Below are 27599 nucleotides of genomic sequence, written 5' to 3' on the forward strand. Positions count from 1 at the left end.
GTAACTTAACAAGTCTTCTTCAATGTTCTTTTTTGTTAGATACTTCGATTCTGACTACCGTGGTTGAACCAACAAGTTCCGCACCTCAAGGTATGCTCTGCTTTTCTGCAGAAGTAGTGTCCAACCCTGCTGCCCACGTGCAGATCCCTAAAATGTGTGCCCACCCGATGGCATGGGTGTGAAAGGAATGCACCCTGTTTGCGAGGTGAGACTTTCAGATGATAGGATTTAAAACCCGGTCATATTTTCTAGGGCGACCAGAGCTCCGAGTTCTTCCCCTCTAGAGCCCTACTTTCATACATATGCTTATTAAACAATCTTTACAAAACCAATAGGTATGGCTGTTTTATGAGTGAAAGTTCATCTTCATTAATTATTGGCGAATGTGTGTTGGTAGGGGGTTAGTGGGGGAATGGCAGGGTGAGAAAATGGTTGGATGGATGAGTGAGTGCATGGATGTATAAATGAGAGGGTATGTGCATGAATGCATAGTTGAAGCATTGAGTGTAGGAATTGATGGATTAATGAATGGGTGAGTGAATGCATGGAAGAATACATTCAGGTACACCAATCTTACATGAGGAGGCATCGGACACCTGAGGAGATAATGTCATAGATTTGCAAAAAATACCAGAAGAATGAAGTGGAAACATTAAAATATGGCTATGTACTATTACGCTAAGAATATCCACAGTATACAAACAATTGGCCACATTATGCACCAAAGCAGAGGCACAGAAGAAGGTTTAGGACACGGTGGATCAGCTAGGTCTTGTCTACGAATCTCCTGTTCATCCGCAGTCACTACTGGGAGCGTGAGTACTTAGGCTGAGCAACGTCTTTAATCTTCAGGTAACTCTCTGGCCAGGGCCGTACTCTCTATGCCGCGAATGCTGTGAGCACAAGTACAGTGGGTTGAGCCAATAATAATGCAATAGAGAAGATCCTGTTGTTAGGAGCAGCAAGTAGAACAAAGAGCTCAGGTTTCTATACTTTCTACTGAACACAACTGGCTCTACTAGCTGTGGCGTTCTCTAAAGTCCACAGTCTAATAAAAATAGCCCCAGCAATCATTTTAAACATTCACCAGAGAAATGTTGTGGTTTCCTCAGGACACTAGTGCAAGGTTTTGAGGCCCGCAGAGATTGAGTGACAGCCATAGAATGGCATCCCCAACAGACTAGCTGGCACGCTCACCAGCTCTGGTGGCACTCGACAAACCTGCAGCCAAGAGAACGTCAGACTTGAGATGAAAAAAAAAGAAGAAGAAAATAAGGTAACAGGGCTTCCCCAGCTTACTCAGGATATGGAACAACAACCCTGTATTCATTAGGACTGACCCGAACCCTGCTCCAATTTAGGAAAGAGCTGACGATACTCCTCTTTAAGAACACTATTTAGGGACAAAGTAGCAGTCCACTTCCAATCTACGTATCTTACTACCTCTTTAACCTCTCACTGTGATTGTATCTTTTCCTTTGACTGTACAGCCTTCTGTTGCCTCCTTGTTAGGTTTGCACTGTGCAAATACCACATACATATAAACATACATACATATTAACACTGGTGGCTACTTTAGTGACCAAGCTCTGTAAATCCTACATCTGTAGCAGAGGCCTTGTTGTTCCTAGAATGAAGGCCTTACTATGATTCAATCACAATAGGATGAAGACACACACCACCACATTTCATTTTTCTTTGTTTGAAATATTTTAATGGAATTTGAAAGTAATAATAAATAAGTAAATAAAAATACACCTCCTTGGAAAATCTGTATAATAACCAATTTTCACATGTATCATAAGCATAGCTTAAAATAAATGACAACCGAGGTCCAAGAGCTAAAAAAACTTTTTTTTATTAAAGGATTATTTGTCTGCATTTTAAAGTCTTACTTGCGATGCTTTGCTAGCTGTTAAACCTCTCATGAATACTATAAAGAGAGTGTGTTAAGGGCCCGCCCCCTTCAGTGTTTGGCTTTAGATCACCCTCTTTCAGTTGTTAATATGTGACAGTGCCGTTCACATCTTGGGTTAGTTCAGAGGAGCCTTTCTCTTTCACTTGATGCTACTGAATGTGCGTTGCATTATTCTGCCTACTAAGAAGTGATTCCATAGCAATTCATAAGGTGCATGGTTTTCAGTATCTTGTCAAGGACTATTTCTTTAATGTAGCCGCCATCTTGAAAACGATGGGTTGATCAACTGTAAGTAGATCTTTAATGCATTATCTGATTTTTACCCATTGTGCTATCTCATTGATCAGGCCCTTTCTGCGTGCATTCACTCCCTTTGAGATGCAAGCCTTGAAAGGGAGTAATTGTGTTCTCCATTTGGAATGCATAGTGCTTGAGGCTTGAGACACTAGTAGGTAAGGACACTACTTACCACTAATACGGCTCGAAACGTCTGACTGCTGCAGTACCCAGAAAAAAAGTTGTAATCCATACTAATATTATAAAGAGAGAGCCCAAACCTTTGAGGCGGGTAATATCAGTAACCACAGCACCTATCACAACACCCAATACAGAGTTGGAAAGGGCAGTTGCAGCAGAAGGACATAGGCTATGCAGACGGCCACCATATATATATATTTTTTTTGCAGAGTTTTATATAGCGCGAACTTGACCCAAACTGAATCAGGTATCATAGCGCTTTACATAGCACCAGTTACGTTACATGAGGACACACATTCATTTTTGTTAGGCACGCGGAGATTAAGTGATTTGCCCAGAATCACAGGATGTTTGGCGTCGTTACCAAGACTCGAACCCAGATCTCCAGGTCCGAGGTCGAGCGCCTTAGCCGTTAGGCTAACTCCTCTATACATTTAAAAGTTAAAATAACCGTGCCAGCAAAGTAGTCTCTTGTGGGCGTTTCTGCGTTGTGCTGTGGGCGTGGGCTGGGGGCGTGACTAACGCTGGGGGGGTGTGGTATGGCCATCACACTGTGGTCTGTGGGCGTTTGCTGGAGACGTGACAAACGCTGTGGGTGTGTGTCCGCCCTTCATGCCATGTGTGTCGTACATACAAGCGCCAATTACGTTGCTGCGCAGCATCAAGGGGCACGCTGGGGGCGTGAGAAACGCTGGGGGCATGTGTCCGGCCTTCATGCCATGTGAACGCAATTGCGCTGCATCAAGGGGCACGCTGGGGGAGTGAGAAATTCTGGGGGCGTGTGCCACGTTCCGCCCTTCATGCCATGTGGGTCGTACATTAATCAGAAGATCGTCTGCTGTGGCCGTGTGCTGGGGTCATGAAAAACGCGTTCACCTGGAGGCCTGGTAAGTAACGTTACTGCAGCCTCTCCTGCGCGCTGTTACTCAACTCTCTCATTCAACGAAATTACACGCGCCTGCTACCATCAACCAGGGCTCTAGCTGGGCTCAGGCGGCGGATCAGTACACTAATTACACGCGCCTGATAACATCAACCAGGGCTGCAGCTGGGCCTCAAGCGGGAGAACACACGCCTGCTAACATCAAACAGGCCTGCATCTCGGCCTCAAGCGGGGGAACACGCAAATGAGCGTGTCTGCGGGGACAATTATTGCAGCCTCTCCTACTCGCTGTCACTCAACTCCCTCATTAAACGGATTTACCCGCGGCTGATAACTCTCTCATTCAACGACAATTCATGCGCCTGCTAACATCAACCAGGGCTGCAGCCGGGCTCAGGCGGCAGATCACTACACCAATTACACGCGCCTGCTAACATCAACCAGGCTGGAGCTGGGCCTTCTCCGTCCTTATTCTAATGAAACAAAAAATGTTGTCTACCGCAAGATTTTTAAATAAATTGCCCTTGCCAAATACACACATTACACACATTTTATTTCATACCCGGACAACGTCGGGAGTGGCTGCTAGTCAGTATATAAAAAAGCAAGGAGGGAGTTTTGACTGTTTAGTGTGTTTTTTGTCTTTATAATATCTTGCTTACACCTATACATTCTTCTATCACAAGTGTCTTTAGAAAATAGTTAAACCGCACAGTAAACCTTTTTGGCAGAATGATATTTCACTTCATATCACATCACATGTAAAGAGGATTAAAAAGGGACTCTTAAATTATTAGCTCCCCACTGCCAACTCTAGGACGGCAGACGAAAGCCAAAGGTACAGAGCATGGCCTCCTCATCATCTGCCACTGTTTACATCCCCTTTAAATGTTTATTTGGTTAAGACATGCTGATGGTGGATCCAAGAGTGTGACAAAGAGAAGTGGATACAGCTGGTACCCTTTCCTCAGACCTTTGGGTATCATATAATTCTTAAACCCAATCCACCCCTGCATGTTTACTATGAACAAACAATGGTCAGTGGGAAATTAGGTTTAGTATCTTTCTAATGGAAATTGAGACCACTTATTACTTATCTCAATTAATTTAAACCCCGATTTAATGTAAAACAGAATAATGTGCAGTGCTGCAATTACCACTAACCGATCTCTAAATCACTGTTGCAGAACACCATGGTTCCTTTTGGGCTGTTGTGGTTTCTTGTAATTTTGTTGAATATTTTTTTTATTTCTCATAAAATTAATCAAAATGTACCTAAAGAAATGGAAAATGGTTCTTCATGTGCATGTTCTGCAAATGCATATGTATTCGCTGTTGTATGGTTTTGGCATTCTTCAAAGTTCCAGCAGTAATTCATCTGACATAGTATCCCTCAAAATATTTATCTGCGCTGTCCCTTTTTCTGTCCTTTCTTCCTGCTGAATATTGGATGAGCTGTCATGCTGCAATTGCCCCTAATTAGAATCCAAATCACTACTCCCGTTAGCATCAATTCATAAAAATGTTTCAAATAAATATTTTCCCCCACAGTTGGATCAGTAGATTGAGCCATCTATATTCGTTTCCCCTCTACTTAGGTAGTAACTAGAAAAACAAAATATCAATGACGCTGACACACTGGGAGTTTTTCCCACCACGTGTGGACCATTGATCAATTTCCCTTTCAGAGACAGCTCTGCCTTACATGCAAAGCATGGAATTCCAGTGATTGTCTCCCTGCACAAATAGGGCAAGGCGATCATCACTGTCCTGGCAGTTCAGAGACAGATGGGAGATTAGGAAAAGGGCTTTCACTGGTGGGGCGAGCTACGGTGCTGTTGGGTGAAACCCTGGGGTTCTAGCACCTCCTAATGGGGCAGAGGGATCTGTAAGTTTGGCAGGATGGGTGTACTGCCAACCTATGGCAGGTCAGCCACGCCACCATCTTTAAATGGGTGCCTCATTCTATGCTTCTTTCTGAGGTTGACAATATCACACTAGTGAACAATGGTAATGGTATCCTACATGACATTTGTACAACACTGTAGCTCTAGATGCATTGCCATTTGAATAGTCATTGGTCACAACATCCATAAAGAATCTCACACACACACACACACACACTCAATGGCTAGAGTCTCTGTCTCTTATGTGACACCAAAGTCTGTATGATATTCATCAATTATATGATCATCTCATGAGCAAAGCCAACATTGCTCTGCCCTGTGATGTTTCACATATATTCAATTCTTTGGAGAACCCCAGAGTTACCACCAACATCATACTAGAATAAAAAGACCCAACCTGTTATCTAAGTTTGAGGGCAGTGGGATTGTCCTTTGTGAGTTCTTTTTCTATTCCATGTGTGTGCGTTGCCTCTGTGGGGCCAGTTCTAATGAAAGAAGAAAGCCTTTGCTCTGCTAATACATCTATGTTTTCCTCCTTTTCTTGCAGACAGCTTTTGTGACTTTCTGCTGTCTCAGCCCTATGGGAATTTTTCAAGCCCAAGTTTTGCAGGTCCTTACCCCAGCAATGCATGGTGCCGGTGGCAGATTGTTGCAAAGAAGAACTTCTGCATTAAGGTCGTCATATCTGAAGTAAAGTAGGTATTGAAGGGGCGGGTTCCAGGACCTTTGCCTTACTAATTATTGTAATGTTTAACCTTTACCATATCAAAATACAAACAGGTGTCATTTTAGAGGAACTGCCTCTATTCTTTCAGGGCTTGGTATTTAGATTGATGGGCACAGTGAGGGAATGGAATGCGTATGATTCGTTGAAAGGGGACCTAATGGCTGAGAATTGCAGCACCTCTGCATTCATGAAATCCATTCCTATGTCACTCTATGTTTACTTCTATGACAAAGACATCAGGACGGACGTGGAAATTCAAGGCTCAGCAAAATATTTAGGGCAGGGACTGCCGACCCTTCTGTTGGCCCAACTATGTCAAAGCCTGCATGCCAGGCCTGTTGGAAGCAATTGTAAATCTTTTGCACATTTAAAAGTCATCAGACAGGCCCGGATCACAATACTTGTGTATCTTGTATGACACTGCTTTATAAAAAATAATAATAATAATCCACATTTGTAAAGCGCACAATCACCGGTAAGGGTCTCTAGGCGCTGGGGGCCGTCGAGAAGATTAAGCGAGCTATTGCCCAGAGTCACATGGTGCTGGGCTTACCTGCCGCCGGGGCCGGGGATCGAACCGTGATCCCGAGATTCCAGCGTCAGTTGCCCTGGCTGCGGCGCCACACCTCCCTTGTCTTACTAGACTTATATCTAATTTTACTTGTGGGTCCAGAGCCTGCTTCAAGCTGGATTTTAGAGTAAGATGTGGGAGTACGCTAGTAATTTCCATATTACACTCCCCTACACACACCCAGCTCTCAGAGCCCAAGCTTAGAGTGGCTGAAGGCTTTGGCCATCTTGGACATGATGCATTTTGGACCTGTTTGCAGTTAGGCGAACAACAATAGCAACTGAAAAAGTAGCTAGGCCAGGGCCTGGAAACATTTATTCCATTGGTCATAGACGGACTAGGAGAGTCTTAGGGTGTCCCCCACCCACAGGCTGTTGAACTCTATCAGCATTTCCCTCACTGCTAAACTTGTGAAAGGGTAACAGGAGGACTGCACCTGCTTCAGTTGCCATCTGTAACCTAAGGGAAGAACCTGAGGAGATCATCTTCTACTTGAAATTCAAGGACGAAGAGATCTTCAAGGATCATAGGCTTATTCCTGGGGTTCCGGAAAATATAAAACCTGAAGTGGGCATTGGTGCAAAGAATCCCAGTGCCTGGATTTTTCTGTTGGACTCTGCTTGACACCTTGAGAGTCTCAATGTGCTTTCTCCATAGGTCCTGTGGGTCTTAGAAGTATACTCACGTGGTTGTGCGGGCATCATAAGAAAGTTTGAAACTTTTTGAAACTTTTCCTGCAGAGCTTCAACGGTTCCTGATGGAAAAACTGGCAGTACCACAGCATCACATTGGATTTTAGCTTCATTCTGGGTTGAGATCTCCGCAACTCTGAAAACAATTTTAAGTCCATTTCTGAGATTAGACTTAGAAAAAGTTCAGTAAGAACTTTCAAAAGCTCCTTAGCACTAGAGGGACCAGCCTGGTTTATGTAACCTGCCTTTGGTTCTACTGCAGCAGCTACAGTTTCAGTGGAGACCGGCACAGAGAGAATTTTGGGGCATATTATCAAGGGGGTTTATCTCCGTTTTTTTGGCTTTAAAAGCCAAGAAAGCGGAGATAAAATTATCTCCCTATTACCTAGCTGTCGCTAACACCAGTTAGCGACAGCTAGTAGGAGATAGCGACCATCTTGGGCCCCGCTTTGCATGTCAGTGATATTTATCACTAATGACATGCAAAGTGGGCGTGCCAAGATGTTAGCGACTGGAAACAGTCACTAACATCGCTATCTCCTATTACCAACTTTTGGAGATATTTGCGCTAATCGCGAATATCTCCAAAAGCTAACACCTGCCCCTGAGCAGTTCTTAGCCATGTTATCCAATGGTAGGTGGATAACATGGCTAAGAGCATTAGCTCGGTAATGCATGAATATCGCTGACTTTTCAGCGATATTCATGCATTTCGGCTGATTGTTATCGCTTAGGAGATAAACCTTGATAATATCAAGGCTCCTAAGCGATAAAAATCGCCGCAGCTCGGCGATAAAAATATCGCCGCTAAACCAACATAGCGATAATTATCGCTAGTTGTTGGTAATATGCCCCTTTGTCTTCTTAGAAATGACAGAGTCCCAATGTGAGTTGGGACTTAGAGAAATATCAAAATTTTTCTTCAAGAAAGTGACAAAGCCCCTTTCAGAAGTGGGACTTAGAAACGTTCTTAACGTTTTGACTTCAAGACTTTCATGGGGACTAAGCCACTTGGTGTATCAGATCCGCAATCCATTGCGGTCAACCTGAAATTGCTCCTCGGTCCCCGTCTACAGCAACTGTAGACTAACATTGGGCACTTTATTTTTCCTGGCTCTTTGCCACTGCAATTCTTTGAAAATTCACATATCTGCTTCTCCTTATTGGATTGTTGTTTTTTAGTGTTATTATACCCCAAAAACATTTTTGCTTTATTCTAAAAATAATTGTGCATTTTTGTTGTGATTTATTAGATTTGTTCCACTGTTTATTCACTGCCCAAATACTTGCACAGTGCCTTTAATTTAAGGCTCACTGCTTACCATGGATTGAACACTTGTTTATTTTATGTAATTGGTGTTGCATTTAGCAGATGGCGGCCTTATAGTTTGCGGTAGGCTCTTGTCCACTCTAAATGATAATCCCCTTTGCTACAGGAGGTGTTTAGAGAAGAGTAAGGGGGAGTTTAGGGTAGGCATAGGAGGGGTTTAGAGACATACATGCCTCCACCCATAAAAGAGGAAGTTCATCCCTATTTACAAACAGCACTGCACAACACCCAAAAAGGAACTATTGGAATGGGTGCTTTTTGCACGGTCATCTCTGAACTTTTTGCCTTCCTCTAGTCTTTTTTCTGACCTGGTGTTGGTGGTTTTAGGACTCTGGGCACGTTAGCACTTCTGTCCAGTGTAATGTGCGTGTGCTCTCTGTGGTAAACATGGTAAGATTAGTCTACACCTGTTTGGCTTATTTAGTTTACCTATCAGTCCACAGTAAAGTGGTATCTAATATACTCAGTGCCAGTAAATTAAGTGCTACTTGTGGGTTTGCAGCGCTGATTGCGCCACCCACCAAAGTAGCCTTTCAAACCTGTCTCAGGCCCCTGCAATTTAAGGGTCTCTGCGCACAGTGTTACTGCCGCTGTGACATGGAGCCTAAAGTGTGTGCCACATCTGTGACCCCCCTTTTACTGCATATCAGTCATCCCTAAGGTAGGCCCTAGCAAGCCCTATGGGAAGGGTGCACTGTAGGTAAAAAGTAAGACATGTACCTTAAGTGTGTGACATGTTCTGGTAGTGACAAACAGCCATTCTGGTTTCTCACTGCTGTGAGGCTGCTCTCTCCTAGGAATGCATTGGGGATTCCCTGATAAGTGTTTTAGTGGTAGTTCCTGATATGACAGGAGCAGCATGATCAAGTTTGGTATGTTCAGAATGGTGATAATAAATTCTGCGTAGTGGTGTGCGCAGATTTATTATCACTATTTTAGAAATGCCACTTTTAGAAGTTGCCATTTCTGTGTGCTACCTGGCTCTGCCTACCTGATGTGTATTGCATGTCTGGCTCTGGAGTGACAGGGGCTGGTGAGGTGTTTGTGGCTGCAGAGGGGCATGGTGAGTCAGCACTAGGTTGAATAGGAGATCTGCATTTGGAATAGTGGGAGGAGTAGTCCCCTGAATAGGTCTGTGCCTGCCTGAATGCAGGCTCTGCCCCCTGTGGTGTGTCTGATGACCATGCCTCCACCTGACAAAGGGGAGTAGAAGCCCTGTAAACAGAGTGCTCTAGTACCCCCAGAACCAGTTGAGACTGGTTCCCCAAGCCCTGTTCCTGGGCAGGACAACAGGAAATGTAGTATAAATATTGGGGCCGTGAACCCATGTAAGGCGTGCTGCTTTGGGTGCTTGCTGTACCTGATGGGTCCTAGGAGGATCCACCACGAGGGATTGCCCCTCTGCCTGGAGGGCCTTGTGAGCTGGCCTGCCTGTCCCTGAGGACTTTGGGGACTTGCCTTTGCACTGCTGAAATCCGTGCCCTAAGGAGAGGCCTTGCGCAGGGCTGATCTGCTGCCCTGCTGGAGGAACTGCTGTTTTGCTCAGGAGACCTGGTGTGCTGGCCTGCCTGTGCACTTCATGAGGGGAAGCGCTGCTGGCTCCTTACTGGCATGGGGAGCGCTGTGTCCAGGTCCCCTACAGTTGCAGAGTAGGAGCAGGAGTAGGAGTATGTAGATCCCCATGATTGCTTTTCATATTCGTGCTCACTAGCACTGAGCCTATGGGAATCGGCCCGCGAAACTGGAAGTCAGGCAAGCATGTGCCTAGAGGTGGGCGGGACTCCCGTATTGCCGGGGGGAACCCTATGCTGTGCCCACAAGAAGGAAACCAAGACAACAGAGACTTTGTTCCGTACCTGGTCCCACGTGGCTGTGTCCTGTGCGGTGCAGACAGTGCCGCAGGAGGGAGGAGTTGTGACGGAGCGCTGCTCCCCCTTCCCTAATCTCCAAGGAGTGCCGCGGAGACACCAGCATTACCCGACAACTGAAGAGAGGTGACTTGGAAGTCAGGTGAAGGTCGCCTGGCTGTGGGCGGGGCTACCATGGATGAGGAGAGCCCCTCGGACAGAGCGAGACCAGCCTGAAGAAGAGACCGGGGCATATCTGGAGATGTCCCATGAACTGGGCCTGCGGAGGCATATTGTCGGTACCTTCCCCTGCCCCAGGAGACCCGAGGAGCCTACAGAGAACCCGGTGAGTGGGGCTGAACTTGGCACTGTTGGTGCCTCTGCGTGATACCGTAGGAGCCCGGTGATGGGGGCATGTGATTCTCAGTATCCTGGAGCGGGGCTTGAGGCACGGCGGTGCCAGTGCTCATTTTACTTCAGCTGCACTGCGAGAGCACGGGCAGCTGCCACGAGGGGGCACTTTGGTGACGATGAGGAAGGGGTGAGATGCACCCCGGCCCCCTGTGCATTGCGCACATCTTTTCTGCTGCATTGGCTGCTGAATGGCCTCGTGGAACGTCCAGTGATTATTACGCCCTGACTTTTGGGACAAAGGGCATTTGGGTCCCAGAGAAGGCCAGTTAATTTATGGTGTTGACAGGGTGCAAGGCCCCAAGGTGATGCCTAATGCTATTGCATAATTTGTTTATGCCTAATGCTATTGCATAATGTGTTTATGCCTAATATGATGCAGACATAATGCGTTTATGTTGCTTGTGATAATGCTGAGTTCATCATCTTATACTGGGTATGCCATTACTTGTGCTTTCTAAAGGTTCTGACTGTGGCCCGATTGGCCCGGCCATGTATATAATCCTGTGTAAATTACTACCTGGTGCCAGTTGGCACAGTGTATATGTGTGATTATGATCTAATGTGTTTATGATAATACAAAGGCTATTTTTTTATGTAACCTTGTGTGGAGTTTCTTTTGTGGTGTGCTTAGTGTGTTGCTGCGGTGTGTTTATGTTGCACAAACTCTTTACCCATTGCCTCTGAATAAGCCTGACTGCTTGTGCCAAGCTACCAAGGGGGTGAGCAAGGGTTATCTTCAGTGTGTAACTCCCTTGCCCTTACTAGAGTGGTGGTTTCTGCCTGGCTAAGGCTCATGCCCTAGCCAACCAGAAATACAATTTCTAACATAGGTTGTCAAGAGTGAGGATAGGACTTGCGTGTGCACAATACCACAGCTACAACTGGTTGCACTATTTTTTTACCTCTACCTATATATTCTGGCATGCAACCTTCTTTCGATTGCATAAATTTTGTACTACACCAAGCAATGGGAAGCAGTAATGGCCAGGCCACATACGGTAGTCAGGTAACACACTCAGAGAAATTAACATCAGTGGTAAATAATGAGGGTGTTACCACCTTCCCTGTGCCCTTAATTTCCGGACTTTTCATATTGAATATCTATCAACACCAAAGCAAGCCATGACCTCCAGCAACCAAACAAACAGATGATCACACCCAAATTCTGTAGCACTCAGTGAGCCTGTTAAAAACAAATATCATTAGATAAAGAATGTAAAGATGAAATAACCAATTCCAAGTGGAACCATTACTAATGTCAAAAAGAGGGACTTCTTACATCTCTGTGTATGATGAATCCATGCCTCTTGTGGAGCAATCCTGCATTGATCCTGGCAAATGAACCCCCAACGTACTTATCTGACAAGTAACGTACTGAACAAATTCAGCAACTGCGAGAGGAAATGTGTATTTCGTTCATTCTCCTACAGTCCCTCAGGTGACACAGAAAATAATGTATTTCTGAAATTTGGGAAATTTGGGTGTGGATTAGGTAAATAGGCAATGCCATGCAAATAAGGACAATTCCACCAAAGAGTAAGAGGAGAGGAAAAGAAAAGGGAAGGACATTATATAGATCGTGGATTCCACTTGGAAAAGCGTCTGTCTTAAACCACTCCAGAAGAAACTTTAAAGTGCCAGTTGCAAGAGGGCCTTTTTTGGCCTAAAATCCTTCCTTTACCATTGTTTAATTTTACATGAAGTTTCAACGTACTTTCTATTGACTTATCCTTCTGTTAAAAAGAAGACAGTTCTTTGTGTGATCCTTTTGAGCTTGCATATCACTACTTGCTTCGTCATCAAAGGCTAAGGGCCCCATTAGGATGGCGGGCGGACTTTGCCCGCCCGCCATCCTCACGGTACTAGGGACCGGCCGCCATGAGGGCGGGGGTCCCGTTGGCAGCATTAGGATGCGCCCGCCACAGTGGCGGGCGCATCCTGTATTCCCATCATTGTGGCGGGTGGTGCACTCTGCACCGCCCGCCACAATCTGAAAAATGCTTTTTTGCATTTGCATATGCAAAGCGGCAGGCACCGCGCGGTGCCTGTCGCTTTGCATATGCAAATGTGGCGGGGTACCATAGGTACCCCCCATGTGCCCCCCGACACTGGTGGCAACCTGGGGGCCCTGCAGGGGGCCCCCGCACCAATCTCCGCCTGACTTTCCGTGGCGGCATTGCCGCCGCGGTAAGGCCTCCACATATTGCCATTGTAATATGGCTGGCGGTGTCCATTGGACACCGCCACCATATTAATCTATTACGGCCGCGGTCACAGGGCGACCGCGGCGGTAAAGCGCCGGACGGTCTTTCCGTCCGCCATTGTCCCCTCCGCCATCCTAATCAGGCGGAGGGGAAAACAAGAGTGGTTGTCGGGCGGATTGCCTCCGCCAGGGTGGCGGTGGCCACCGCCACCCTGGCGGAGGCAATCCGCCCGATATCGTAATGGAGCCCTAACTGTTTTGGGCAACTTTAATCTGCACATTGAGAATGCTATGGGCGCTATAGCAGAACAGGTTGCTGACACTATGAATACCTAGGGTCTGGCCCAAGTTATATAGTTATATATTCACCCATGCACAACAAAGAACATATTTTCGAACGGAATTAGTTCTCTTGTGAACAATTATGGACTGTTGACTTCTCTCTCCTTCCCTGGTCATATTATAATTTAATACATTTTAATTTAGAATTCATTAAAAAGGAGTTTCTCCTACAGAACTTTAAAAAAGATTCTTCAACAAATTCCTACTTGATAGTATATGAATATTAATATCTCCAGTCTTGTTGATACTTTAGAGGGTGTACTAAACTCCTTTCTTTGCTTTGACTTTGTTTCCAACGCGTTATCACATTTTACTAAGTTCACAGGGGTAGTTCTTGATTGAGACCTTCATACAAAACATTATAGGGCAGATTATCTGAAACCCACTATAGCCTTTTAGCCCACTACTGAGAGCTATACCAGTAGTTAAAGGCCCTGAACCCGAGTTATAGGCCCGAGCCGAAGGTGAGGGACAAATACAAGGGAAACAACCGGTTTAGCCTAAGGCACAAGGGCTACAAGGCTATTATAACACTCCACCCAGTGAGGGTAGTGTTCTAAATTAAAAAGGGGAAATAGTAGGACAACTTACAATGGAGCAATGGAGCAGAAGGCTTACTACAGCCTTATAAGGCCGGAGCTACTCCATTGCCTTCAATAGAGTTCTCAGCATTCCAATGTTCTAATAACCCTGATAGACTAATTCTTTGAAAAAAAAGTTGTTTTACACTTAGCTTGAAAGGAAGCAGCATGCCTCCTATGACATTAAACATTACTAAGGACTTTTTTACTACCTTAACATAATTTATCTATCCTTCTTGCAGTTTTTAACCAGTCAAGACCTATCAAGGGGTCTGCAATCAGTCAGCATCTTATTTCTCATGCAAAATCGAGAAATTCTCTTCAGGTATTAAGAACCCGCTCTCCACCATGAAGGACAACTGTTATAGCTCGAAGCCCACCATTGGACTCCTCTGTTGATTTGCCAACTTTCCCTCTAACCAATGAAGAGAAAATGGTAGTCCTTCCTTCACAGCTGAAATCAAGCTCACCTCGTGACCTATGTCTGGCCTCAAACTTGCAGATATGTATGTTACCAGTTCTTATGACAATAATTAATCTAACAACCTATACTGGTGTTAAACCTGTGGAAGCAGGAAATAGTCCTAAATAACTCAATGGCAGAGAATTAAAGATTTGTTATAATCCTGCCGGCCTTAGGCAAAGTGTCAGTGCGGATGGAAGACAAGCACTTTATCTGTTATCTAGAGGAATCAAATTATTTAGACTACTAGAAATTTGACTTTTGGCTAGGCAGAGGCAAGAGCACAGCCTTCACTGTCAGCTTGGATGAATTACGATTACATTTAGTCCAGGAATACTCAAATGCTCTTCTTTAGTGTTGTTTATGTGCTACATTTGATACTGTGGACCACAACCTCCTTTTGAAATGCCACACAGATGCACATTGTAGGACATTTGATTATTGTTTTGGTTGGGTGACTTCTTCCCCCTAATGAATAACCACAACTCTTGTCAGGATGAAACCTTACAGTCACTAATTAAGCTGAGCTCAAACCCCTGGTAAATCTGCCACAGAGCAGACAGGCTTCACGTAGGGCAATGTGTGAAGTATATATAGAGTGCCAAAGCAGCAATAAAGTCTAAATGTCAAACAATAAAAATCCCAAACTGATTCAGAAACAGAGAGATCAAGTTAATATGCAAAATGACATAAAAATGACGAAAATCCACGAAGAAAATCCAGAGATATTATTTATTTTATTTTATGGGAAAATAGCACCAAAAAGCTAATATCGTCAATAGTGAGAGGTCAGGATAATCCAGAGCCCAGGCATGATTTGAGACTGACTGCGATGGAGCCCTGTTAAGATACACCAAGGAGAAGTCAAAGCGTTTGCAGAAATTCTAGATTTTGAATTCAAAAATTGACTTGTCATTTTTTTTAAAAGAACAATCTGTCTAAATAATTCACAAATCTAAGAGTGGGTTTAACACATAATTTGTTGTAGTGTAATTATGTCTAGACTACTCCAGAATTGTTGGAAAGTGGGTTTCTGTTGCAGTAACCCCCCAACTTTTTGCCACACTACTGATGCACTTTTTCTTGGTGTGGTCCATGCCAACCAGGGCCTGTGTTCCTTCCCGAAAACTAACCCACTTGACATCTCCGGCCACATGTCAGCCCCTCGTAAATGGTACCACATGTACCCAGGGCACTGTGACCAGAGAAGGCCTCTAAGGGCTGCAGCACTTATTGTGACACCCTTAGAGACCCTGTACCCTGACACTCACACACTTCCTTTGCAGGTTATGTGTCCTGGTGCAGAACAAAGTGAAGAATCGACATGGCACACATCCCTATTGCCTTGCCCACAAACCACTGCCCTGGCATACATCAGTCACCCCTCTAGCAGGGTGCCCTACGCCAGTGGTGAGGGTACAGGTGCATGAGCCCTGTGCCCAAGTCCATTCCCGGGCACTGTAAGTTCAGTGCTGCCATTAAGAGTATATGGTGCTTAGAGTGTGTCATTACGAACTCCACTCTAAGAACAAAAGGGGATAGGTCCATAAACACGTGGTGGGGGCTAGACCCTTTTTATAAAATATATAACACAAATTGCCCGAACCACAAAATCTCCACAAGCTTATTAAGAGGGAAAAGATCAATTTATTGTGATCACCCTCGACATCCTACTTAGTGTCAATGTTTTTTTATCTTTTTCAAGTTATCACAAGCTGTATGACAGAAAACGACAATACATTAAATATTTACACACCTATATATACTTTGTACATACATGAGAAACAAATTCTTTACACAGTACAAAAAGAAAATTCTTTTCATCAAACGTTACAAAAAACTAAGAATACATCACAAACAACATTAGAACAAACATTACAATCAAAAAATGAGAAAAATAGGAAAAACCAATCTTAGGGGGAATCATAAGCAAATGAATGGCTCTTAAACAAATCAATACTGGACCAGCCGGTCCTAGTATCTTGGAGATGACATTGTATTCCACCCTATGAAAGTGCCGACGCGTTTCGAGATCAGGCACTATGTCAATGATCTCTCATCAGGGCTGTTTTATTCTTTGTATCTGCAAGATGCAAAGAAAATATTTTACTCATCACTCTCAAATCCGAAATTCTTTTAAGGCAATGGGCTGAGAAAGAAAAATGCTACATACCAAACTTGGTTGAAAGTGGGGCAGGGCATTGGGGCGTAAAGGATTTCAAACCAAATAATTCTAAACGAGGCCAGGCAGGGCAACCTACAAGAAATTTTAAGAAATTTTTGTGCATTGGTAAATCTAACCAGCTCGTGGTTTCATTACTAAAACATCACCCACTGCTACATAAGGCATACCTTGCTATTGTCGACTGCCGCCAACCGGCGTTCTTATATATGATACTCCACCATGAAGGTAGGCTCCTAAAACAGTAGTGAAAAATGTTTTAGTGGTGGGGCTGTTGATTACAATGTTCGCATAGTGCATGCATTATTAAAATCCCAGAAAGGGCAGGAGTCATTTCGCCTACCTTAATGAAGTGTTTCTATTCCCTTTTTAATTTTTGGAAATTTTTGGAAATGTGCTCTCAATATCCCGTCCTGTGTTAGTGGAAAAACGAAAAAACGAGTATAAGCGCTTATATCCAAAAGTATGACCATTCAAACAGATTCTAAGCATAAAACAAGTCATGGCATTTACCTGCTCAAAAGTAACAGCACGCCGCTGGTGTGATCAAAGTTTTCTCACAAGAAATGGCCGCGCAAGTACTTCCTGTATTTAAAGCCCACCTCCAAAAAAAGGGCATGATGGGACTTGTAGTGTCCTCAAACTTGCGCTGTGAAAGAATTCTGTTTAATATGGAAAACGCATGTAAAATCAGAGCGCGCCTGTTGCGTGGTGTCATTCCCAATGAATGGAGGCAGAAAATCCATTTTTGACTATTTTAGTTACGCGCTACGTTTGAAGTAAAAAACCTCAAAACTTTATTGGCAACTCGTATCTAAACACTAATGTTAAAACGGGCTATCTGATTTTAATTTGATAAATACTGATTTAAATGGCATTTATTCCACAAGTACGGCGAGCACATTGAGGGTCAATATTATGATAGTGTATTGCATGCACCCTTAAAAAAATAAACTTTAGTAACTGAGCATGTGGGGAGTCTGAAGGTGATGCTGCACCCATTATTTAGATTGCATATATCTACCTGCCAGGCAGTGGCCACGCTTGTTTTTTATACACAAGATGTATTAGTGAAAAGAGGACGTAAGGCTACAGATTGAGTCCAGGGATGTCTAACAGATGCCAGTCCGCTATACTATGTGTCTCTGCCAATTATATATGGGCTATCTCAGACAAGCTGTTAAGGCCTACTTGAGTGTTATTGTATTTCAAAATGAGATAAGCCTCATTCTGCAGTAAGACACGCTCGATATCGTGACATTTTGTCATTGAATTCGCAGTTAATAACACCGACTATTTAAATTCAGGTTCATTCTGGCCTTTATCGCAGAAGTGCTCAACCAACGGAGCGGTCGTTATTTTTTTCTTTATGCGTGATCGATGTTGTCTGATACTTTGGTTGACTTGTTGGCTGGTCTTGCCTATGTAGATTAGTGGGCACGGGCAAAGTATTCCGTAAACGACATTTTTCGTTTTGCAGTTGGAGAATTGATTTGAGACTGTACATACTGTGCTGTCTAGAGCCAATCGCACAGTATGTGGACTTTTTCTTAAAACCTTTTTTGAGTCAGGTAAAGTAATATTTGCGAGACACGACTGATTTTTTGGTTAAAGTTGAAGGAACCAACTTTGATGTACAGTCTCAAATCATGGTGACGATGGACGTAACGTCGCTATACACTCAAATTCCCCAAGAAGAGGCTCTACAAGTGATGGAAATTTATCTTGACCATAGAGAAAGACCACACCGGATCCCCACTGCCTTTATCTTAGAATTGGCTGAAATAGCACTTAAGAAAAACTATTTCACCTTTAATGGTGAGTACCACATGCAAGTGAAGGGGACTGCCATGGGGTGTCCTTATGCCCCAGAAATGGCGGCTCTCTTCATGGCACAATACGAACAGAAGTCCGTGGAAGCTAACAACCCATTCAGAGATCGAATTTTACAGTGGAATCAATACATTGACGACGTCTGGATCCTGTAGCAGGGGAGCCAGGCGGAGCTAATGTCTTTCCATGGAAGGCTCAATGCAAGACACAGGGACATCAAATTCTCAATAGAAAACAGCATCAGCCGCATGACGTTTCTGGATGTTGAAGTAAGATGTGAGGAAGGACGGTTGGTAACATCGCTCCATAAAAAGACGACTGATAGGAACACCATTCTGCACCACAGAAGCGCCCATCCACGCAATTTAAAGGCCAATTTGCCCTATGGGCAATTGCTCAGAATTAGGCGTAATTGTTCGGAGGTGGCGGATTATGAAAGACATGCGAGATCTTTTTGTCACGATATGCAGGACAGGGGCTATTCTAAGAAGCTCCTGAAGCACTCATTCAAATGCGCTAGATATACGCTGAGAGAATGCTTGCTGCAGCTTAAGCAACGCCCACCAATGAACAAAATGCTGTGCGTCACAACGTTCTGTCCCGACACCCACAAGTTGCGCCAAGCTGTTTTAAAGAACTGGCATCTATTAGAAGGTTTGAATTGTCCATTTCCTAAGCCCATCTTCGCTTATAGAAAAAAACGAAGTATTGGCCAACAATTGTTTAGAGCCGACATTTCCATTCCAAAACCTAAAAGTGACCTTTTGGCACAATGGAACCTAAAGCCCGTCGAAGGTCATCATAGGTGCAGCAATTGTGTTGCTTGTTCTACCACAATTGAGGGCAATGAATTTGTCCATCAGGGAACCAAGTGGAGACATACAGAATTCTCCAACTGCAAAACGAAAAATGTCGTTTACGGAATACTTTGCCCGTGCCCACTAATCTACATTGGCAAGACCAGCCAACAAGTCAACCAAAGGATCAGCCAACATCGATCACGCATAACGAAAAAAATAATGACCGCTCCGTTGGTTGAGCACTGCTGCGATAAAGGCCATAATGAACATGAATTTAAATGGTCGGTGTTATTCACTGCGAATTCAATGACAAAATGTCACAATATCGAGCGTGTCTTACTGCAGAAAGAGGCTTATCTCATTTTGAAATACAATAGCACTCCAACAGGCCTTAACAGCTTGTCTGAGATAGCCCATATATAATTGGTAGAGACACATAGTATAGCGGACTGGCATCTGTTAGACATCCCTGGACTCAATCTGTAGCCTTACGTCCTCTTTTCACTAATACATCTTGTGTATAAAAAACAAGCGTGGCCACTGCCTGGCAGGTAGATATATGCAATCTAAATAATCGGTGCAGCATCACCTTCAGACTCCCCACATGCTCGGTTACTAAAGTTTATTTTTTTAAGGGTGCATGCAATACACTATCATAATAATGACCCTCAATGTGCTCGCCGTACTTGTGGAATAAATGCCATTTAAATCAGTATTTATCAAATTAAAATCAGATGGCCCGTTTTAACATTAGTGTTTAGATACGAGTTGCCAATAAAGTTTTGAGGTTTTTTACTTTAAACTTAGCGCGTAACTAAAATAGTCAAAAATTGATTTTCTGCCTCCATTCATTGGGAATGACACCACGCAACAGGCGTGCTCTGATTTTACATGTGTTTTCCATATTAAACAGAATTTTTTCACAGCGCAAGTTTGAGGACACTACAAGTCCCATCATGCCCTTTTTTTGGAGGTGGGCTTTAAATACAGGAAGTACTTGCGCGGCCATTTCTTGTGAGAAAACTTTGATCACACCAGCGTCGTGCTGTTACTTTTGAGCAGGTAAATGCCATGACTTGTTTTATGCTTAGAATCTGTTTGAATGGTCATACTTTTGGCTATAAGCGCTTATACTCGTTTTTTCGTTTTTCCACTAACACAGGACGGCATATTGAGAGCACATTTCCCAAAATTTCCAAAAATTAAAAAGGGAATAGAAACACTTCATTAAGGTAGGCGAAATGACTCCTGCCCTTTCTGGGATTTAAATAATGCATGCACTATGCGAACATTGTAATCAACAACCCCACCACTAAAACATTTTTCACTGCTGTTTTAGGAGCCTACCTTCATGGTGGTGTATCATATATAAGAACGCCGGTTGGCGGCATTCGACAATACCAAGGTATGCCTTATGTAGCATTGGATGACGTTTTAGTAATGAAACCACGAGCTGGTTAGATTTACCAATGCAAATAAACAAGAAAAGAGAGGTCAGATCAATCTCTGAAAACCACAAGAGATGGAGTCAAAACAAGGTTCACACACCCACTTTGGGTGGTAAAGAAAGCCCTCACACACCGACCTAGTCAGTGTCATGCTTCATCATCGGGCCCCACCAAAGAGGCCGAGACCCATGGTGCTAGTAGCGCCCTATTTTAAAGTGAGATATCAACTTGAAATACCATCTTGAGGGGCACTGACCTTTTAGGTCCATTGATCCCTTCATAAGGAGTACACATATTGTGTTTTTAACCCCCTTTTATAATATTCCTTGTAAATAGACACCTTTAGCACTTCACTTCCCAGAGTTATCCGCTATTATCCTCTAGGGGCTATTCGGATGGTGTTTAAAATCAGTGTTACTTTGGGAACACTATATATGCCACATATTATGGAGCACTATGATTATACAGTAAGGCTTATATTAACAATATGTATGTTTGTCTTCTGTTTGTCTATGTCTTTCACGTTACAGGTGCTGTAACACTCTAAAAATGTTGGAGTATTTTTGGAATGAGCATCACGCTCTTCCCTTTTTTAAGCACTTTTTCACCTTTTTAATTTTCACTTTCACGTCCCCAGGTTAGGGTGGGTGATTAGAGAGCCCATACCGCCGGGGTTTAGTCCTGACGAATGCCTTGGTAAATAAAACCACCCATATGGCAGAAACATGTTGACTGAGATTAATATTAGTATTTTCTGAATGTAACCAACCCTTATACCTTGGCAGCTAAATTCAGACACATAAATACTCCTTGTTCTGTGCCTTAGGGATCACTTATTAAAATTTATTATTTTTTGATACCCTTCTAAGGCACTATTAAATCTTCACCTTATTTTATAGCACGCCCTCCCCACACAAACCAGCTCCGCAGTCTTTCTGGCGTCGCAGCACACCAAAGAGGCACTCGGCCTCTTTGATGGGGCCCGATGATGAAGCATGACACTGACTAGGTCGGTGTGTGAGGGTTTTCTTTACCACCCAAAGTGGGTGTGTGAACCTTGTTTTGACTCCATCTCTTGTGGTTTTCAGAGATTGATCTGACCTCTCTTTTCTTGTTTATTTGCATTTAACTGGGGATTGAGAGAGTGTCTCCGACTTTCCCTACCTCTCCCATTGTTGTCGAGTACATTTACCAATGCACAAAAATTTCTTACAATTTCTTGTAGGTTGCCCTGCCTGGCCTCGTTTAGAATTATTTTGTTTGAAATCCTTTACGCCCCAATGCCCTGCTCCACTTTCAACCAAGTTTGGTATGTAGCATTTTTCTTTCTCTGCCCATTGCCTTAAAAGAAGTTTGGTTTTGAGAGTGATGAGTAAAATATTTTCTTTGCATCTTGCAGATACAAAGAATAAAACAGCCCTGATGAGAGATCAGCGACATAGTGCCTGATCTCGAAACGCGTCGGCACTTTCATAGGGTGGAATAAAATGTCATCTCTACGATACTAGGACCGGCTGGTCCAGTATTGATTTGTTTAAGAGCCATTCATTTGCTTAGGATTCCCCCTAAGATTGGTTTTTCCTATTTTTTCTCATTTTTTGATTGTAATGTTTGTTCTAATGTTGTTTGTGATGTATTCTTAGTTTTTTGTAATGTTTGATGCAAGGAATTTTCTTTTTGTACTGTGTAAAGAATTTGTTTCTCATGTATGTACAAAGTATATATAGGTGTGTAAATATTTACTGTATTGTCGTTTCCTGTCATACAGCTTGTGATAACTTGAAAAAGATAAAAAACATTGACACTAAGTAGGATGTCGAGGGTGATCACAATAAATTGATCTTTTCCCTCTTAATAAGCTTGTGGAGATTTTGTGGTTCGGGCAATATGTGTTATATATTACGAACTCCACAGCACCATAATGGCTATACTGAAGACTGGGAAGTTTGTTATCAAACTTCGCAGCACATTAAACCCACACTGATGCCAGTGTGGGATTTAATGTAAAATACACAACAGAGGGCATCTTAGAGATGCCCCTGAAACTCGACCAACTCCTAATGACCTGACTGATGGCTGCTTAGGCAGCCACCACCAGACATGTTTCTGGACCCCTGGGTCGAGAGCTTACTGCTCTTGGGGACCTGAAACAATGCACATCCTGGGACAAGGTGCCTAGCCTCCTCCCCCAGGATGGGCAGGGTTCACGAAGGAGCATCTTCAAAGGCATGCCGTCTTTGTGAGCCTCTCCAGACCATTTTCTGCTTCCAGCAACTGGTCCCCATTGGTTCTACCACACACTTTGGGTGGGAGAACCATTGGGAAATAGAAGTGAGGAAGAGAGGTGTGCCCACGTCTATCAAATCCACCCCTAAGGTGGGGGAGGCGAGGTGAAGCACAACCTCGAGTACCTGCCATCTTTAGGATGGGGGACCCAGCCAACTAGAGACTGGCTCCTGCCCCCTCCCACTAAAGAGTGGCAGAATAGGGGGTGTACCCACCCCAGGGAAGTGACCCATTGTTCCCTGCCCTTTACTTACCTGTGTAATGCCCCTAAATGTAGTATTTAGGGGCACCCTGAACCTTCCTACCTCAGATCCAGAAACCACAAGAAAAGAAGATAAGAAGAAGGACGAAAAGCCATGCAGAGCTAACAAGAGGACGACGTCCACTGACTTGGCCCCATCCCTACAGGCCTGTCTCCCCTCGAACCTGCTCCTGTGAAACCTCAGTGTGTCCTGCTGCCAGCAACCTCAAGAACCCAGGAGGACCTGCTTGAATTCACTTCAAAGACTGAATTTCCCATGAACACCGGACTTGTTAAAACTATAGCTTCTGGTGCCAGCCAGAAACCGTGAATCCAGCCAACTCTGCACCCGCTGAACCTGGACCGAGCTCGAGTGGAAAAATGCCACAAGAAGGTCCCCCCGGCAATCCTGACCCGAGATCTGGCGATCCCTGACCTGCCTCAAGCCTCCAGACAACACCTGCAGCCTCAATCCAGAGGACCTTCCTACTGCGACTAGAGCGTGTAAGAAAGTCCGACAATCCAAGGCACCCCAGCACCCGGCGCCTCACGGCCTTGTGTGCCCAAGCCAGCAGTACCTAACCAACCCAAAACATCCCAACTTACCCCTCAAAGTGGTGGTCTATCCTGGAAGATCCTCGTCCCCGAGCCTGCAGTGTTTCTTTGTCCTGGAGGTTCTTCATTGGAAACAACAGGGTTCCGACCTCAAAACAGCCCCCTGCACCCGGCCGCCCTAGTGCTGTTGAGGGTGCACCTTTGGTGCTACTTTGGTCCCCAACTTGCCCTGAGATAAACCCTAGGAGCTTTGCACCCGCAGCCTAGTGGCCTGCTTGCCAGCAGCCACCAACCGGAGACTACTATCCTCCATAAGATAATATTGGTTCTCAACACTCTGCACCCAGCCGCCCTAGTGCTGCTGAGGGTGCAGTTCCAGTGCATCACTGACTCTGGGAGACCCTTGAGTCTAACCACAGAACCTTAGCATAACTTTGACAATTTTTCCTCCAAGAAACGACTAAGTGTAGAGTTTTGAAAACTAAAGATATTCTTTAAAAATCATACAAATAAGCAAAGGTGTTTTCTCACCTGTTTGCAGGACATGCCCCAGTGCTGAATCTAGGCATCCAGCACTGAGTTAGAAAAAGTAACGTAAAAGTTACTTACCTGCAATTTATTGAAAAAGCCTATTCATTCCAATGTACTGTATTTGCTAAGTGTTGCATACTACTGCTCCCCTGTAAATCAAACAAAATACAATTTTGATTGCATTTTCAAACTGTTCTATATCCAGTAACTTATTACTGAAAAGTATTTAATGCTTAGCTGTATCAGGCTTGCTTGGTTCTAGAAATACACAACATTATATTTTTGATACAAAAACAATTGGCCTAGAGTTCAGTTCTTGAGTCTGTGAATTCATCATCATCATAATCATTAATCTTTTTTCTACTATCTATAGATAGCCATAAAAGAACTTTCATTATAAGATAAAACCAATACAATCAAATTATTAAAAACATTACAACTTATACATGTTTATTGACCATAACGTTCATGCTTCTACATCATTGAGGTAATTTATAATTATTACAGGTACAATGATCATTTATAAAACTAGTCATGTTTAAAAACCATAACAATTGGTCTTATACCTTTGATCTTATACTTTTTCTCTTATTAATTGCTTTCATAATGAACAAGGCCACACTATAACAGGTCAGGGGGTCACCTAATCATACCAAGAATTTCATAGCCTCTATATGTGACCTGATGTTATATGAAATAAATAGTGGCTTTAAGTAAAAACATCTAAAAACCTTATAAAATTTACAAAATAGCATAAAGTGCAACGTGCTCTGTTTACTTCTATTGTCACATGGACATAAAAAATCTGCAGGCGGATGAAACTGCATAGTAGGAAAAGCCACAAGAAAATGAACAATGCCACATCTAAATCTTGTTAATACAAAGCGCTGCTGTGCATAAGTCACACATGGCAAATAGGTATTAGTAATCACATCGCTGCTGTAATGACATATACTGAGCCATAATATACTGAGCCATAATAGGGTTGTTCTTTTCAGTCAAAAGCCTTAAATGTGTCCTATTTTATAGATAGAAAGGAATCTCTAATTTCTTTCTTAGAGTAGATCAAGGTTTTAGACATTTCAGTCCATATTGATGTTTTGTATATCTTTTCTAGAACAGTATTAACGTACAGCAGCCATGGAATTTTGAGTGCATTTTGCAATTTTATACAGCCTAAAACCATTGATTTGGTAAAACCTGTTTCTTCCCTTTTCCATATTGAATCCCACAGTAATAGGGATCGGGCCAATAGGGAGTCTTCTAAAAACTGGAGGCCTGTCTCATAATGAGCAATGGTATTGGATGCAGATGAGGGTAAAAAAAGAAACCGTTTCAAGAACAAGTTTTCTTCAGATTTCAAGACGTTATAATTTGAATGGCCCCATAGCCCCACCCCATAAAAGGCTATGCTTGTCCCTTTAGCTTTGTGTAAAACTACCATCTCATTAACTGGCCGACTCCCTAGTTTGGAAGAACAGTTTTAAATACCTTGAGTTGCCCTGTCCGTTTTGGCTCTAGCATATGAAATATGTTGAGACCAAGAGCCACTATCCAAAAAGACAATACCTTGATAACAAAAGGAGTTCACAGTCTTAATCTGAGTTTTTTCAATATAATTTGTTTTAAGGGGTTTGGGTTCAAAATATTTTATTGCATTTTCTTAATAGACATTAAAAGCAAACAATACAGAAAAAATATTATATAGCGAAAATACCTATGCACAATTATAAATTACAAAACTAGCATAATATTTACAATAGGTAAGAAAATTATTAATATTCATATAAAACATAAAAAGGAAAGGAGGGGAAAGGGGAACAATTATAAAAACAAATGCATTAACTATAAATAGAGCTACTATATCCTAAAAATTAATGTACTATAAATACAATAACTAGAAAAACAATCTACAACTATATTATTAAGAGGATAAATATACATCAACAGCTATCCAAAAAGAGTGATAAGAGTTAGAATCATGATTAATCCCAGTCCAGGACAACTGAGCACCTCTTCTTGTAAAAATAACCCAGGACCACCAAGCATGAACAGATAATATTGAAATGTCTTTCCAACAAAAGTAATGGATTTTAACGCTGCTAAAAATAGGAAATTAAAAGGTTTAACTTCTAAATCATTTAAGTTCTGTGACAAAATAGCAGATTATCATATTACCATTTTGGATGAGATATCATCATGAATCCTTAATATCTTTTTTATAATAACTAAAACTTCAGTCCATAATTTAAACACTAAAGGGCAATCAAAAAGCATATGTTGTAAGGTATCCGGATGCAATTTACAATGCCAACAATTTGCAGATGTAAGATGTTTAGCTTGGAACAAATGCAACAGAGTCCATAAACAATTGAATAAAATGTAAGAATTGGTTTGATAAAGTGAAACAGGTAACCATACAGTTATACTACTAAGCCAAATATTTTTCCATAAATCGACAGACAAGGAAAGTGAAAGCTCATTATTCCAAAAAGTTGAAATCATATTTATATTGTTACCTAAAGTATTTGATAATTTTTTATAAAACACCATGAGATGACTTGGATACTGAATATAAATTGATAAATCAGCTTTAACATTAGAAAGAATAGCCTGAGGAATAGAATCTAAAATTGAATCACACAAATTTTGATATTTAATAGGATCAAACTGTGATAAACCAAATCTTGTTTGCAACATCTCAAATTATATAAATGTTTTGTTGGAATAAACATATTTAAGATAAAAAATACCAGCCTTGATCCATGAATACCAGAAACTGATATTTCTATTCAATTTAATGACATGGCTTTACCATAATGACAAGTCTTCTGTATTATACATGGGAAATAAAAAAATGGAATCTAGATCACTAAAAATCATTGTAGTGGATTTAAGAATAACCAATTTATGAAAAAAAGATGTTTTGTTAGACATGGTTAACAAAGTGGGTAATGGAAATTGATTTCAATATATAGCCAAGCCGGAGGATTATTTAAAAAGGAATGATTAAATCATATGGAACTTTGTTTTAAAATAAAGGCTTTATGATAAAGAAAAAAGTCAGGGATGCCAAACCCAGTATTATATTTGGACATTTTTCATTTTTTATAACTAATACGAGGAGATTTGATGTTCCAAAGAAATTTGGAGAGAAGTTTATCAACATCTTTGTAGAACTTCAGTAAAAATTGAATAGGAATCATGGCTAGGGTGTAAAATATTTTAGGGGCAATAGTTATCTTGACAGAATCCATTCTACCCCTCCAGGAAAGATATAATGAAGACCATTTGGACGTTTTATCTTCAATATAATTTAAGATAAAGTCACAGTTTAAAGTAATTGTAGATTTTATGGATGAAGAGAA

At 42.5% G+C, this 27599-nt stretch overlaps 1 protein-coding gene across 22 annotated transcripts in view; it reads left to right on the forward strand.

Annotated features, from left to right (window-relative positions):
- Positions 1 to 27599, forward strand: part of LOC144755239 (scavenger receptor cysteine-rich domain-containing protein DMBT1-like) — a 593569-nt gene that overhangs the window by 464591 nt on the left and 101379 nt on the right. For all 22 annotated transcript variants that reach the window (XM_078643959.1, XM_078643958.1, XM_078643963.1 and 19 more), the window contains 2 exons: positions 40 to 90; positions 5733 to 5880. In XM_078643959.1, coding sequence (XP_078500085.1) covers positions 40 to 90; positions 5733 to 5880 — 199 coding nt within the window. The remainder of the gene's footprint in view (positions 1 to 39; positions 91 to 5732; positions 5881 to 27599) is intronic.

Source organism: Lissotriton helveticus, chromosome 5_1 (assembly GCF_964261635.1).
Source record: "Lissotriton helveticus chromosome 5_1, aLisHel1.1, whole genome shotgun sequence".
NCBI classification, from domain to species: domain Eukaryota; kingdom Metazoa; phylum Chordata; class Amphibia; order Caudata; family Salamandridae; genus Lissotriton; species Lissotriton helveticus.